The 16870-nt window shown below is 47.2% G+C and overlaps 1 protein-coding gene and 1 pseudogene across 1 annotated transcript; both read left to right on the top strand.

Moving 5' to 3' along the window:
* Window positions 1–2745: 2745 nt before the first annotated feature.
* Window positions 2746–7935, top strand: LOC119322914. The gene is made up of 8 exons (XM_037596451.1): window positions 2746–3128; window positions 5851–5989; window positions 6077–6227; window positions 6334–6459; window positions 6533–6613; window positions 6703–6895; window positions 7002–7284; window positions 7404–7935. Exons 1-8 carry the CDS (start codon window positions 2877–2879, stop codon window positions 7643–7645), a joined length of 1467 nt encoding a protein of 488 aa, XP_037452348.1. The 5' UTR covers window positions 2746–2876; the 3' UTR covers window positions 7646–7935.
* A 2721-nt stretch (window positions 7936–10656) lies between these two features.
* On the top strand, window positions 10657–14151 carry LOC119323030 (annotated as a pseudogene).
* The last annotated feature ends 2719 nt before the right edge of the window (window positions 14152–16870 follow it).

Raw genomic sequence — 16870 nt, 5'->3', positions numbered from 1 at the left:
CCATTACATAACTAATGAGGAGATCCATACATGACCATGAACTCCATGACCATTACTGCCCAGTGTGGCTCATTCAGCTAAGATTGCCTTGATCCCATTCATCTTGGCCTTGCTCTGCTCCACAACCTTCTCAAGCTCATCAATGCGGGCCTGCAACTTAGTCTTCTGTTCAGCAAGCTTCAACTTCAAGTTCCTAATGACAGTGGCTTGAGATACTGTCAGCTCCTTAACCATGTCATACTTCTCCTGGAGCTTGCTCTCATCATGCTTCCTTTCCATCTGGGCCCTCCTCTCATCCTCATCCAAAAGGGATTGAACATATCCACCCAACTTGTCATAACTGGCCTGCAGCTTGATCTTCTCTTGTGTCAGTGAGTGAACAGCAAATGAGTTCATCAGATTGTCCTCAGTCCTGTCTCTCTTGGACTGTTCATACATATCCCACAACTTGGACAGTGCATTCTCCATTGTAGTTGGCCAAGATGGATCAATCCATTCAACAAGTCCACAGTTTTTAGCATCCTGTTCAATTACAGTGTTAAACAGCAAGATAAAAGCTACATGCCAAGATGAATTCTTTACTAATAACAAGTAGGCACTCCAACAAGTACCAACAATTAGGCAATCTAAATGAGTGCTTACTAACTAAAAGCAACTAGGCCAGCAAGATATAAGCTACATGCCAACATGAGCTCTTTACTAATAATGAGTGCTTACTAACTAAAAGCAGCCAGGCCAGCAGTACTTAATAAGATTTTTTAATGACTGCTTCCAACCCCATCCACATGCTGACATATAAACAAACCTCACTGCTCCACACTGTCACATGCTGAGATATTAACAAATGACCTCACTGATCCACACTGTCATATGCTCACATATAAACAAATGAACATGCCACAACACTATGCACATATGCTCACATAAATACAATGAGTTAACTGACCCAATAAGCATTGGGCAAATATTTGAACAACCTAACTAACAAGCCAGATCTGCTAACTACCAAATTAAGTACTAAACAATGACCAAATGATTAGACCACAACACCTAATCAGCAGAAATTTGACACATACCTTCACAGCACAGCCAAGGAACCTCCTGCCAGTATGGATGCCCTCGAAAGCAACAAGTCTTTCTGCTCGCACCCCGTGTTCATGGCACAAAACAAAATCATTGCCCTCAAATTCAGAGTCATCCGTCGTAGCAGGCATCTGCACGTGCAAAGGAGAGCAAGAGATTTGGGAAGGAAAGTTCAGATTTAGCTCAAGAGGAAAATCCCCAAATCCTAACCCTAACCCTATTTCTACCAACTCACCTTCACGATGCCGTCGTCTGAACCAGAGGTGGCGTACTGGTAATAGTTCTCACTACTGTCATCATCCTCACTCCAGGAAACCATGGCGACGCGGTGGCGGTGGCGGCGGTGGTCGGAGATGTGGACGGGTCGACGTCGGCGAATGAGTTCGAGCTAAGAGCGGGGGCGAATGAGGGTTGGGGTGGGTGGGCCTGTAACGAGTCGCGGGGGTGGACCGGTGAAATGGGTTCCGGCTCGAGACGGCCCGCGAACGGCTTCTGACAGCGTCTAACGAGCCAAACGGATCAACAGTGACGCCACGTCGACAACAGCGGGACCCACCTGTCATAATCCCACTTAAAACGACCGAACAGAGCCACTTGTGGTTTCTGCAAAAAATTAGCCTGGGAATTAGTGTTTTTGGGCACAAAACTACAAACTTGTCATTTCTGCAACTCTAGCCTTCAATGTCGATGTTTTTTGCAATTCACTCCCAATAAATCTCCAAAGAAACAGAATTAGCATCCATGTCTTGTCTCGGGGAGTGGGATGACGACCTCCTCGTGGACAACCGCGGCTGGGGGTGTGCGGCGGTGTGGCTTAGCACATCACCAAGAGTATTTCACCAAATGCCCAGTAAAAACCAAAAAGGTGGCGTTCAAGAGCATCTTTTTTTTCAAGCTATTTTCTCATCACATGGCTCACACTTTACAGTAAAAACCAAGCACAAGCAATTTTAACGTGTCCGTCGACAAAACATTAAGCACAAAACAAATTCAACAAGTTGATGATGAGGGGTTGGGGGCCGGGCACGGAAGAACGACAACAACAAGGTGGTTGCCAGCCGTGGGCCAGGGGAGGTAGCGCGGTGGAGAGGTGGCCGGGGGGTGGATCCAATAGTGAGGCGTACATGTTGACTTCCACTTCAAATGAGACGTCGATACAACTTTAAAGTCTCTTGAGAGTGTGGCGAGGGAGAAGCGAGAGTCGGCGACGGGCTAAAACTTTGCTCACTGACATGGCTCGAGACAGAATACCGCGGAATAAGGCCAGAAAACAAGTAACGGTAAAACCTAGGATGCAAATGCAAAACTGCTCTAAAAGTCCGATAAAACAGTTGAGCTCGCGAGCAGAAACTCCATGTCCGGCATGTCTCTCCGAGCTCGGAATCTAGGGATGGATCAATAGTAGCTAGCTAGGTAGTACCATCTCAAACCTCGGAGTGCTACTACTACTGGAGTGGTACTAGTAGCAAAGCCAAAGAAGGCATATATGCTGGAGAAAAAGGGAAAAAGAAAAGAAAGAATCAGCAGCTAGCATAGAAATGGACCGAACCGCAAAAATGGGCACTCCTCATGCAACAGGGAGGGCGCTCGCTAATCACTCCCACCGATTATCTTTCCTCCCTCCCTTCCTCTCTGGTCTCTCCCCTCTCCCCTCCCACTCCCTCCCCCTCCTCCCCTCCGCTCCCATGGCGCGCCCCCCAAAACCCTAGCTCGCCCCGCCCCGGGACGGAACGGAACGGAACCGAACGGCCCGCGCCTCCTCCCCCTCCTCGTACCGGGAAGCCGCCGCCGGCATGGACCACCACCACCACCACCACCATAAGGCCGGGGTGCGGGGCCGCCTCCGCGTCACCGCGGCGCGGCGCCGGGCGTGGCAGCAGCAGTCCGCCTGCTGCAAGCGGCCGGCGCGCCGCGACCCGGTCGACACCGTGCGCAAGTTCATGCGCCGCGAGATCGGCGGGGGCCACCGCCGGCCCCCGCGCCCCGCCGCGCCCTCCACCTCCGCCTTCTCCTGCCCCGAGAAGTTCCGCAACTTCCAGCTGCAGGTCCATCCCTACTGCTCCCCCTCCCCCTCTCTCTCTGCACTCCCCACTTAGGTCTACACCCTCCCTCCTCGGATTCTCTCAGTGGCGCCCTGGAATTCACTTTTACCTTCTGATCGGAGAGTTTTCTTAATGTGATTAGGGTTGTTAGTTTAGCTGATTTATTTATCCATGCGATCCCTGTTAGCAAGCAAATTGTGACGCTTATGAAATCACACTAGTATTTTGGTGGACTGACTGAGGATACTCATAGTTATAGCGAGGTTGGATGCGGCTGGATCTGGGAATTATGTTAGAGAACATCGACTGCTAATGACTGTGTTCTACAAAACCAACAGATATCATATGCCCTCTCCCTAGTAGTTTTCTGCACATAGGAAGTCAAAGTAGCTACTGCAAGAGTTTTCTGGTTTAAATCTAGGTTTTCTCTTCTATTAGTAATTCAGCGGACGGTTGTTGTTGGTTGCGTGGGATCCTTCGTAGCATCATTTGCCATAGCAACTCGTGCAGCAATTGGATGGGCCAGGGTTGAAGAGTGAAATGGCTGAAAGTAACTTGATGATGAGCTGTGTCAACTTTCTGGAGTGGTTGACATATATTTAGCCCAAGTTTTGAAATCCAGAGCATTGATAGGTATGTTTGGTTCTAGCCCAAGTTTGCACTAGCAAATATTTGGCTAGCCAAAATTTTGGTTGAGCTTTTTGTTGCCCATAAGTTGGAATGGCCAACATTGGCAAGAAAAATGAACTAGAGTGGGCAAAGAATCGTTGGCATGACAAAATGTTGGCAACCATCCAAACAAGACAAATGTTTGGTCATGACAGAAAAATTGGTAGGGTGAGCTTTAGTCACCATACAAACATTAGCCGCCTGGTTTAGCCACAGGTCACTAATGTTTGTTTTATTACCTTTCCCAACCATACCTGATGAAGTCATGAGTTCAGAGTCTGTTTTTGGCTGAATAAATAAAATAGTAGAGTTTTGCACTCTGTATTTCCATAAGCATATTTTTTTGGCCTGAAAATGGTCCCTGGGCTGAACCAAACCACGGACCAAACCAGTTTTTTGGCTGTATAAATAAAATATTAGAGTTTTGCACTCTGTATTTCCATAAGCATTTTTTAAAACATTTTTGGCCTGAAAAAGGTCCCTGGGCTGAACCAAACCAGACAAGGCACCATTGTCAGTTCCTGTTGGACCACTGGTTTGGTCTGGTATTTTAATCTACGGCTCACCCCTTGGGAGTAAACTAGCACCTATGCTCGTGCGTTGCACGGGAGAGAAAATTATCCGTTACGTGCAAGCACAACGTCCTGTAGCGAATCCGGCACGGCGAAGTGTCCCATCTACCAAAGCGACCAACAGTGCAGCATCTGGATGGTTCCACCCGGTGGCAGGGATGCACATGCCAAAGTCTAGAAAAAAAATGCATATCAGCCAGGCATTAAGCACATATGTTCGTGGGGTGCAACGGGAGAGAAAACTATCCATTATGTGCATGCACAACGCCCTGTAGCGAATTCACTGTGAAAAAAATGCTAGTTGTCCTGTCCACCAAAACGACTAACAGTGCAAGATCCGGACGGTGCCACCCGACAGCAGAAGGCGCGCACCAAAGCCTAAAAGGGAATGCATATCAGCTAAGCATTATTTAGGAGAAAAGAGAACCGACAGAGAAGATAAAAAAAGTCAACTAACAACACACATATTTTTGCGCACCGACACATCCACTCCTTGATTGTGTAGGCAACTTAAGAAAGAATATCATCAACTCGATCTTCGCCTTTACTTCAACCCTCAATACTTCCTTTAGTTATGCATTTCTTTTCCAGCCCACAAATCTTTATTCAATTTACTCCAGCCCATATAATCCTTCCTCTTTAATTATGCACCTTTTTTCTCCAGCCCATATGTGTCATGCAAAGTTTAAATACCAGGAATGACACCCGTTCAGCCCACAAACACCCACGTTTTATAGTGCTGTCATGCAGCGTGCAAAGCCTCTCCCGCCTTGCATGTGAGGGATCCCGTTTAATTAGCTCACGACAGACAACGGGGTTAAACGTATATAAATTGGTGAGATCCAGTTTTGTGTAGCGAGGTGGGACTATTCAACATGAAATATCCATGGTTTTTGTCTGCTGATGATGTTTGCGTGCGCTGATGGAGCTGGCCCAGCCGCTGAAGCATAGGCCAAGGATCAATACGGCTGTGTGGCCTTTGCGTTTCTTTGCATATATATATAAACATAATACAACCTTTGGTATTCACAACTGTATGGTGGCCTAGTTGGTTAAGGAAGTTAGAATGCCGTGGGTGGTTTCTAGTTCGAATCCCACCTGGGCTTATTTTTTTTCATTGAACTATTACTATATTAAACACATTCCGTGGGCCGGCCATTATCTAGACACGGTCAAAGGCCCAAGTTAGCAGTGTGAGGCCGTGAGCGACGGACAGAATACCACCTTCCTTTATTAGTAGGTAATATAGATACCAGTTAAACGTGCCAATCATGAACTGGATGAGCTAAAACGTAAATGGATACATATGGAGAAGGGTTCCATGGCCTCACAAAGCTTGATCCAGCATATTTTATAGTCTGTCTATAGTCTATACCAAGTAAACATCAGATTAACTATTTTATGCACAATTTTTTCACATATCTAGTAACTTGGAGATTTGTAAACCGTGTAAAGGAAGTATGTCTTTAAATTTTGTTTTGTAGGAAGAATACGACACATATGACGATCCGTTTGTCCAGCTGCCATTGGCATGGAACAGAAGGAGGATTATTGAGATTGTAGCTGCAAGAGATTTAATATTTGCACTTGCCGAATGTGGTCTTTGTGGTGCATTCAATCGCAGTAAGTCTCATTCTTCTACACTAGTCGATTTTGCTCTGTTATTTACGTCTGTTGTGTTCCTGATAAACCTTCTCATCATGTTGGCAGCAACGAACAAGCGCATATGCCATTTGAATATAAGCCCGGATGAGGTGATTAGGAGTCTGTTCTATAATAAGAACAACGACTCACTTATCACTGTTTCAGTTTATGAATCAGATCGTTACAGTTCACTGAAGTGCAGAACAACTCCAATAGAGTAAGTGACCTTATCTATTTCTTCTCAGGCTAGTTTGTGGTAGTTTTAGTGCAAAACTGCTATCTTCTTTACTAATTTATCTTCTCTCATTTCAATTGCATTTTAGATACATCCGGAGAGGCCAGCTACATGATGGATTTCCTTTATTTGAAACTGAATCGCTGAAATATCCTGGCTTTGTTGAGTTTGATGATGTTAATGGCAAAGTATTGACTTTTTCTGCACATGATAGGTAAGTTGCATTTTCTGCATTACAGTTTGGCAGCAGTCATATGTTGAATTGTTTAAATGTCCCCTTGTTGCAGTACCTACAAGGTTTTTGATCTAAAGAATTACAACTTTCTGTATTCTATATGTGATAAGGACATCCAGGAGATAAAGATAAGGTTTGCTTGTTGCTAATTACTGATATTATTCATCCTTGACGTAAATAGTTGATGAAATGTTCTTACATTCATGAATCCTCTCTCACCAGTCCTGGGATCATGCTTGTTATATACCAGAAGGCAAGTAATCATGTCCCACTAAAGATATTGTCAATCGAGGATGGAACAACACTGAAAACCTTCACTCAGTTGCTGCATCGAAACAGAAAGGTTGACTTCATCGAGCAGTTTAACGAAAAGCTTCTTGTGAAGCAAGACAAGGAAAACCTGCAGATTATTGATGTACGTTGCTATTATTATTTTGTCTCGTGGCAGCTACATTGCTACCTTAATTTGAGCTAACGTTTTCTTAGCAGTGAACTATGAGCTAACTTTGGTCTCTGGGCAGGTCAGAAACTCTGGTCTGATTGAGGTCAACAAAACGGAGTTCATGACCCCTTCAGCGTTCATCTTCCTGTATGAAAATAATCTGTTCCTGACATTCTGCAATAGAACGGTTGCTGCTTGGAATTTCCGCGGAGAGCTAGTTACATCATTCGATGACCACGAGTTGTGGCATCCCAACTGCAACACCAATAATATATACATCACCGCCGACCAGGACTTGATCATCTCATACTGTAAAGTTTCAGGAGGCGGCACAAATGACGCTGATGATGAAGGCCGGGAAGGTAACAATTTCGCTGTGCATTGGTTTTACATGCTAAGACCTGCTGTTTTCAGTATAGCTTCAACCTGACTGAATTGCTGCATTCATCATGGCTTTGACCTGACTGAATCCCATCCTCAGGTTCCCGGATGGGATCGATCAACATGAGCAACATCTTCACGGGGAAGTGCGTTGCCAAGATCTCGGCCCTGGACCCGACCCTCATGATCGCTCCCCGGAGAAAAGGCGACACCAGCAGGTCCACCATCCGGAGCAGCGTGTCGGACGCCCTGGAGGACATCACGGCGCTCTTCTACGACGAGGACCGCAACGAGATCTACACCGGGAACAGCAGGGGTCTGGTGCATGTGTGGTCTAATTGATCAAGTTAGTCTCTTCGCCGCACATATCAGCCCCCCAATCTCTGTACATACACTTGTACCTGCATTTGCATTCCCTTGTCGCATACACCAGTCAATTGTAATGGCCACTCCGGTGGTCGGACTATAGTGGGTGGGATTGTACCTTGACTTGTTTTGTGTTGTTATTACACCATTGGTTAGAGTAATAAATAATAATCTGATATGTAGATTGGTTTTCGCTGACCTAGAATGATCGTTGGCTGTAGATAGTTTTTTCCCTTTTTGTTTCAAATATGAAGTTTTCCCTCTGATGGATCATGTGCTACCTTGTCTATCCATGGTGCTGGTTGTGTATGTCTTGCCATAGCTGCTGTGTCAATATCGCTGTTACAAGAGGTTAAAAAGAAGCTTGTTGCTGTAAGAAGGGAGCGTCGGTACACCCGACTTGCAAGTGGATGATATTCTGTCGGTGCAGCAACAAATGTTGCCGGTACACTTGCAAGTTTGTTGCAGCAGTGCAGTGTGGCAACAAATCTTGTCAGTAAATATTTTCTGTCAAGCCAAGCCCATCTTTGGTGGTATGTATGGCATCTGCAAGTGGAGTATGGCGGGCAGCATTGCAAATCATCCCAGCAACTTGTAGTTTTCAGCGAACGCTAAGCCTTGGTTGCTTACCGGTTTTCTCTTTTCGATGAAGCCACTTAGTTTATTAGCCACCTCTGAATCCTGCAAGCAAAAGGCTAGGCCTCTTTTTAATTTAGAGGAATTTTTTAAAGAATTCTGAAGGACAGGCATTGTAGGAGATATTATTATTTTTATGGAAATGGAAAAATTCTTTCGACGCCCTTTGGTTTGTCTCTGGAAATGAATTCCTATTCCTATGCAGGATAGGAACAATCTCTTCTCATTTCAAAGGAAAAAACAAGCCTAAACCCAATGAGAAAGTTTCTATCTCATGGATCAAATGACACCTCTTTTTCTACAAAAAACCGAGGTACACGTCATGTTATTGGTCTATGGTTTTAGTTTTCCTATCCCTATTCAATGAATCAAATGAGGCCTTACTGTTTGTTTGGTCATTAGTTTCAAGATATAATAACATAAGCTGCCGCAAGCCTTGCAAGGCACTGCAATGTGCAGTGCAGTGGGCACGCACGGTGGTGCTCCGTGACGCCGCAGCATTTGCACGACACGCCCCTTTATCATTTTGTTAGTAAACTGCTCCATAGGTGAAAGTGTCCATCTACCCGCGAACTCATTTGCACCCACTATAAATAGTACTCCCTCAGTCCCATAATATAAGAACGTTTTTGACACTAGTGTAGTGCCAAAAGCATTCTTATATTATGGGACACAGGGAGTAGTAAAAGAAAAAGAATAAAATTATCTAAATTATATCTGGCAATAAACATTGATGGATTTTTCTACATAGCTACAAATTTTCGGGAAGAAAAAAATATCCGTAATTTTCTAAAAAAATAAAATCAACGCTCCAAAACACTTTTAAAATTAGTCTTTAAGAATGCTCTTCCTTCATGGAAATTTGTACTTGTGTGGACAATTAATCAAGATTTGTTGATTATTTTAATATCTTCTAAAATTTTCTGTTCCCTTGGATTCATATTAATTGACGCTGGTTTAGGAGTATAAAGTTTGAGCTGGCGACTGTGTCCATTAGCAGAGCAATTTTGTGCGGCGTAAGTGGCACTGGCAATGGCACGTCGTCGTGTGGAAGCGGTGCGCACGAGGACCCCATCACATCGGACATGGGAGCCGTGGGTAGATTCCGCCCTGGAAAAGAAAGGAAGGACGTCTTGCACGGCCTGCCCGCCCTAAATGATTGAGGCCTCCCAGTAATTAATCGCAGTAAGTTTATATCTATATCTATATCTATATCTATATCTATATCTATATCTATACCTACTTCTATATCTATACCTTTATATATATATATACCTATACCTACTAATAAAGCAAGGTGATATTCTTGATTTCGTCCCGCATCTGATTCTATGTTACATGAAACACACGAGGTGGTACTAAACCGCAGAGCCAAGTTTCGTTAAAAAAGGTTTCGGGCCTGCGTTCCTTTGCTTGGGTCATACGTACATCAATTTTCATCAATCTATGTAAATTGCATGGGCCGACCTGGGCCTAATCCACATATTAATTTTGACGTTCCGGAGGAGAGAAAAAAAGACCAGCCATGTGAGATTCAAACTCAGGACTTCACCGGCCGAACCGAGGACAACAGCAAATCGACTCTTTTCAGGAATAAAAAGGTTCCTCATATAATAGTCACACCTTGATATTTTATATCAAAGCTCACCAATTTAAGAAACAACGTGCCAGAGGAGAAGAGGGGGCATGCACGACACAAGCATATGCTGGATTGGCTCTAATTACAAGGATTTGTGGGCTTGGCATTGCCTGATTGGCTCTGATTAAATTAAATGAGACCAGAGGACATGATAAAAAAGACATGATAAAAGCATATATGCAGGACCCGGCCCTAATAAAAGCATATATGCATGATAAGACATGTACGCTGGTTGTGACTCTAATAAATGAAATTGTGGGCTGCCATGACTTATTGGTATGCATGCAGAAAGAAGTGTGCATCAGGAGAAGAAGACACTGAAAAAACCAAATCAATGTCATTGTATTAATCCATCTTGCAAGGATAGTCATGCTGGAAGCACATAATTCTCATTCATATCGAGGCATCAATTTTCTCTCCCATTGCAACACGCGGGTATTTGTGCTAGTAATAATAAATCAATCAGTGCGTCAACTTCACGTGACCAACGGATTCATCGCCCGTCACTCCGCTTCGCTCCCGACACCTGAGAAACAACCCACACGCGCACGGCAGGCCAATAGTCCCACTGACACCAGGGACCCACGGACGTCGCCCCCACCCGTCAGCAACAGCCTTCCAAGCCACACCACCTACCGTGGGGGCCCCGCCCCGGCCCCTCTCTCTCTCTCTGTCTTATCTCGAAGCCGCCGGGAAAAAGAAACGAACGCAACAAGAGACACTCCTCCCTCCCCCGTCCGACTCAACAGCAATCGCCAAGCACGCGGCGCACGTCTCCCTCTCCCCCGCCGCGGGCTAGACGCAGACCAACCCGGGAAGCGAGGCGGGTCGCCGCCGCCCTAGGGTTTCCGATGGAGCCCGCGGCCCCCTCCGCGTCCTCGGCCTCGCCGGCCGCGTCGCCGGCGGGGAGGCGGAGGGCGGCGCCGGAGGCCGCGGAGCTGAGGGTGCGGCGGCGGACGCTCGAGACCGTGCTCGAGCAGTGCCAGCGCGCGCTCGAGCTCATGCGCGACGCCGAGGGGGAGGACGGGGATCCGGAGGAGGAGGACGAGGAGGAGGGGGAGGAGGGGGAGCGGGATCCGGAGGACGAGGGGGAGCGGCGGGCGGGCGGCGACGTCAGCGATGGGGAGGGGCAGCCTCCGACGCCGGAGCCGTCGGAGACCGACTACGAGACGGACGAGGTGAGGGACATCTCCCTTAAGCACGATTTGGTGATCCGTTGGAGGAGATGCGATGCGAGAATTGGGACTATTGCGATGTTGATGGGTTGGATCGAGTGGCGACTTGGGACGATTGGGGGTCCTCACAACTGTAGTGATTTATTCCTTGTCGATTATGATAGCAATCGTTTGGCTCAACTGCCTTTCGTATTTGTCTGGGCGCTTAGCTAGTTGTTGTTTTCTTCTTAACAATCAAGATGCAAACGAGTAAACTGGTGTCTGTTTTTGTGTTCCGAAACATGAGATGAAATGCATGAAGCAAGTAACTGGGTGACACAATTTATCTAGCTAGCATTTGATTTGCCAAACTTAATACTAGTAAGTACTGTAGCTGTTTTGCACCTTCAAAAGTAAGCACATCACAACAACTACATTTGATTCGATGGTCCGTTGGAGAATTGGGACTGCGATTGCTTGATGGGCTCGATTGATTGGCGACTTGGGACAACTGGTGGGTCCTCGAAACTGTAGCGATCTACTGCCTTGTTGGAACTGCGGTGGATCATAACAGTACCAACTGCCTTCACTTTTTGGTGCTTGGCTAATTGCTTCTTTTCTTATTAATGATGGTAAAACGAGTAAACTAGTGTATATATTATCCTGTTCCGAAACACATGACAAGGAATGTTTGAAGGAAATAATTGGATAACAGAACTTACTTTTGTCATTTGATATGCCAAACTTAATAACTGACGTTTTGCACCTTGAAAAGTAAGCACATCACAACAACCATAACTGAGCCTTTGGTTGGATAGAATATGGCAGTACCCTGGAATTAAGCCAAATTCACGTGAATTCGTTTTACTGTTTCAATCGACTGAACTGTTCTCTGCTATTCTTGGATATCAGTTTCTGAGGTGATAGTAAAGATGAGACTAGGGAGAGAGGGAATGAGAAAAAGGAGCTTCCAGTGTACTTTATTTTATGCCTTCTGTTCTGAAACTTTCTTAACCTCTCCATTTACTTACGCAGCTGTGTAATCTTCTCAAATCGAGGGTCGAATCACCTGAATTTCTAGAAAAGCTTGATAACATTCAGAAGTCAGTATACCAACATGGTGCAGGTGCGCATTTGCCCAATGAACTGTCATTTCTTTGTTGTCTCCAAATTTGAACAATACGTAAACTGACCTTGCCACTCCATGCTGCAAATGCATGTTTATTCGCTCATTGAAATCAAACCTGTCAACTAAACAGTTCTGCCATTACTCATGTAACAGTAGATGAAACCATATCATGGGATATCGTAAGCGCAGCAGATATATGGGATGATAAGAGTATGAATGTCAGTGATGATTCAGAGGATGGATATGTTCTAGTTAAGCAAGAGGATATAGTTGATGGGATTGCATGCTTCATGGCTGCATACCTGCTGTCGCTGAAAGAAACTAAGGTATGCAAAGTTCAGTTCACCTTTGGTTCGTGATTTCCCTTGAATTTTTGGTGTACTTCGCTTTTCTTATGCAGTCCTTCATGAATATCAGTCTCAGTGTTCAAATGTCCATGAAATCTTGGATTCTGAAAAAAAATGTTTATTTTACAGTGATTATTGAGGTTCTGGATAATTAAATAGATTCCTAGAAGTGAAGAACATTACTTAGTGGGATCATGGATTATCAATAGTTCAGTATGGTATCTACTCTTGTTGCAGGCTTCACAGTTCACACTATTGTCCGTTGTACCATCTAGATCAACATGGGAAGGCCCGTCAATATTCCTTATTTTACCTTGACTGCTAGTAGATTGTACTTATCATGGAAGAGTATTTCATACCGCTCATTGATTTGAAATCTTCGTACTTCTAATGCTGGAAATTTCATGTTCTGCAGGAATTGACGCCCAATCAACTTCAAGAAGGTAACCTTCTCTTTTCCATTCTTAATTCAAATGGGTTGGTTGTAAGTTTTCTTATGTTTGATTCCCCACCCTTCAATTTTTCAGCCCTTAGCAAGACATTTTCAACTAAAAAGAGGAAAGGCAAACTTCAGAAGGCATGGGCCGGAACACAAGTTATTTATAATGTAGCATCATGGAGTGCAACAGCTATTGGGTAAGTTAAAATCCTTAGTAATGGGTAATTACAAGCACAATTTCTGTGTAATAGTACCATGGTGGAGCTGTCAGGGTAAGCCTCACGTCCTTCTAGAGGCTCCCTGGAGCTCTACCCAAATAATCTGTTCTAGGGCCCTTGGGAGGAAAAATTGCTTCCCACTAAAGATTGAAAAGTTAGGACAGAATGCCATCAAACTAAATGGTCTGTAGGCAACAAACGTAAACAAAATCGCACCTCAGGGAAACTGGACATGATCACTTCACTTCATGAACAAACCATACACTAGATTAGTTAGTTGCATCAATTGAAGTTCTACATTGATCGAATACACCTTTTCAGCATGCAAACTTCTGTAACAATATGTACAACAAAATTAGTTCCTGCACAATATTGTGCTACAGGCAGTAACATAAATTTGAGGGCATCATTTCGCATGATCACACAACTCCAATAATAATTTTTATGTCCACATGGGTGTTTGCATTTCCTGATTCTTCCCCCGTGTCACTCTCTTGCAGTATCTACCAGAATCCGGCGATTCTAAAAGCAGCAACAGCGGCCTTCTGGACATCCTGCCGCGTGGTGTCCAAGTTCCTGTGAATAGTCATGAGATCCTGTACACATTGTATGATAATACGGACTTCCCTGTACCTCCATTGTGGGAAGCACTGTTGTCAAACCCTGGCACGATGCGATCATCGTAGGTTACTTTCAACAGTTAGATCATGCGTCAGCTCAGAGTGAATAACGAGACTGGCTGATCCTTAGTGTCTGTCTGATCTAGCTGCTGAGTGTAGCTTCCTGTGTGTTTTACTTGTATCATTCATTTGTATCCGACCTCCGATTGTGATCTCCTCCTTGTATATATCAGCTGTACGACTGAACTGAAACCTGGCCGTGTTCCGTCCAACTGTAAATACACCGATTCGTTTGAGTGACGTGCTCGGCTCATCATGTGTTCTGCTGCTCCTTTTTTCACCTGGGAGCTGCGTCGTTGTCACTCTGAACCGAACTTTTTTTATGGACAATCTGAACTGAACTTAGATGGCACCGTATATCATAAGCATTTTCTATGTAAAGATAGGTTCTATTTTCACCATCCCATCCTTGATTACGAAACTAAAGATTGGGCCTACAAACATATATAAAACTTGCTCTTTTCTTCAGAATGCTGATCTATAATGGAGCGGTTCTTCAATATCTGTATGTTGAAGCATATGTTTGCTTAGAGCATCTCCACTCATTCGTTCCCCGAGCGCACCCGGGGATGGCGTTTTGGCCCATGCGCCGGTGGTTTTTTCGCCTCGGGGGCGATTCAGTTTCCAGCCGCGCCCCCAGGTTTCGGCCCCAAGGCACATAAATTCAAACTTTCTTTTTCCGCTGCCAAAGAAACAAGACAAGTTCGGCAATCAAACGGCGATCTGCCACAAAGTTCGGCGATCACCATGCCACAGTTTGGTGATCAAACATACTCGAAAGTTCGGTCCCCAGGTTTCGGCCCCAAGGCACATAGATTGTTCGGCGTTCAAAAGGAAGGACGCGTAGACAAAGGAATTCATCAAACAATGGGCTCCTTCGGCGTGGGACTGGCCGACGCCGGCGTGGTCGGCGTGGCTTCTATGCTCGGGCTGGTCGGCGTCGGCGTGGCTTCTATGCTGGGCGTCGTCGTGGCATCATCACTCGGGCTGGGCGGCGGCGTTGGGGTCGGCGTGAGCGTAGGCGCGGTCGTCAAAGGCATCTGGTTCAAGATGAGGCCGCGCTCCGCCAAGTACTAGGCCTTGACCTGCTCGTTCAACGTTGGCATGTCCGCCCCCATCCAAGAACGCCAGGTCGGTGTTCCTCTTCTTCGCGGCGACGTTGGTTTGGAGTAGGTTGAGCTTCACGTCCTGCTTCATCATCAACGCCGACCACCGCGCGTCGGATTTCTCCTCCCTCTTGGCGGCGTTGTTCTCTGCTCAATCGACGATTGTAGCCGCTCGGTAGCCGGCGCGGCGTCCTTCGCCGTCTTGGCTCTTTTGTTGCCGTCAGGGTGCCCATCCCCGCCCCCGGGGTGGGCGCGTCCGGCTTGTACATCTCCTTGGCCTTGGCGAGGGTGCGCCGGACATCCCTCCACTTCTCACACTTCTCGATCCAGAAGAACACGTGGAGGAACTTGAACTCTTGGTCGCTGCTATCATGGCGATACATGGTGAACATCCGAATCATCTGCGCAGCCGAAGAACAAGTGTCGGCAACGTACACGGCAAAAAGAAGCGAGAGTCGGCGGCTGCACGTACTTGACCCTCGACGTTGGCGCCGCTTTCCGGCGAGCCGCGATCTCCTCGACGATCCCATGCCATCTGTTGCAGGTCGTCTGGATGATCGCCCAATGGTTCGACATGGCCTTTGCGCCGCGCTGCATGTGGTTGATGGCGAAGTAGGGATCGACAAGCTTGCGCTCATCGAACACCGACTTGATACGCGTCCAGTACGTATCAGCGTTCTGGTTCACACAGGTGACCAGGTCGATGCTGATGGTCTTCCATGCTTCGACGAGGCACTCGTCTTCTTTGGACGTTCACTTGACCCGCTGCTCCCCCGTCCTGGCCTTGCCTCCTGCTTCTTCCTTTTCCCTTCCATCGCCGGCGCCGGATCCACCTCCTCCTCCTCCTCCTCGGCATCATTGAGCTCAGCGTCCATGTCGCCAATGGTGTCCATTGTGTCATCTTGCGCGTGGAACTCGAGGTAGGAGGCGGCGGCGACCAAGCCTCTCATGATGATCTCTTCCATGTCGGCGTCCATCGGGTCGGTTTACTAAAATGCGTCGAGGCTTGTGAGAAGGGCAGGGTGCCTAGAGGCGGCGTCGATGAGGTTGTGTACGCCGGCGGCGAGTAGGTGTACTGGGGGTACTGGAGGCCGGCGAACGCGAGCGAGGGAGTGAGCTAGTCGGGGTTTAGACCGAAGGGTGAGGCACGCTGGCCATGTGGGAAGGCGATGTTGGCGTTGAATCCACCATGCGCGTCGCCGTCGGAGTAGCCAGGCGAGGGGACACAACCCCAGGGCGGCGGCAGCAGCAAGAACTTGGCCGGCGAAGCGACGCTTTGCTAGCTCCACGCAGCTTGCGGGCGGTGGCCGCCGGGCGGATTCACCATCCCCGTGCGAGACACCTCTACCTGCTCCGCCGCCGCCGCCGACACGGCCGTGTCCCGGGCCACTTGGCATTGAGCATGTTTCGCCGGTCGGTGGTGACAACCTCCCGGCGTTGAACCTCCGCCCTCCACTCGGCGTTCGACATGCCCGACGGTTTTGCCATCGGCGTCTTTGGCTTCCTCTGCTTTGGCTGGGTGGAATCGGCAGCGGCCATGGCGCGAGGGGCCGAATACTTTTTCGGCCGCGAGCGGGAGGAGAATGGCGGGAGCAGAGGGGCGGAAGGGGGGAAACAATGAGAAAATGAAGGGAAAACTGCGGGACGGCGGGAAAAGGCCTGTCTGTCGCTGACAGAGCAGACCCACACTCCTTTTCACTTGGGCCGGCGCCCCCAGGCACTCCCCCGAGGGCTTGGTTCGCCAGCTGTTATTCGGCCCAAACTGGCGAGAAACAAGGACCTGTGAGCGTGACTCGGGCCGATTTTTCACCGCCGGTGCTAAAAAAAAGCCCGGGGGCATGCTGGGGGAGAGG

This window comes from Triticum dicoccoides, chromosome 6B, assembly GCF_002162155.2.
Source record: "Triticum dicoccoides isolate Atlit2015 ecotype Zavitan chromosome 6B, WEW_v2.0, whole genome shotgun sequence".
NCBI lineage: Eukaryota > Viridiplantae > Streptophyta > Magnoliopsida > Poales > Poaceae > Triticum > Triticum dicoccoides.
Note: the sequence above shows the minus strand (reverse complement) of the source record. Positions and strands in the feature narration are given on the sequence as shown.

What these genes read in the sequence shown, in the direction of transcription:
- LOC119322914 (XM_037596451.1), top strand. Translation starts at nt 2,877, where the DNA reads ATGGACCACCACCACCACCACCACCATAAGGCCGGGGTGCGGGGCCGC. An exon ending in TTGTGGTGCATTCAATCGCA is followed by an intron (nt 5,990 to 6,076) that starts GTAAGTCTCATT and finishes TCATGTTGGCAG; the next exon opens with CAACGAACAAGCGCATATGC. An exon ending in AAAACCTGCAGATTATTGAT is followed by an intron (nt 6,896 to 7,001) that starts GTACGTTGCTAT and finishes GTCTCTGGGCAG; the next exon opens with GTCAGAAACTCTGGTCTGAT.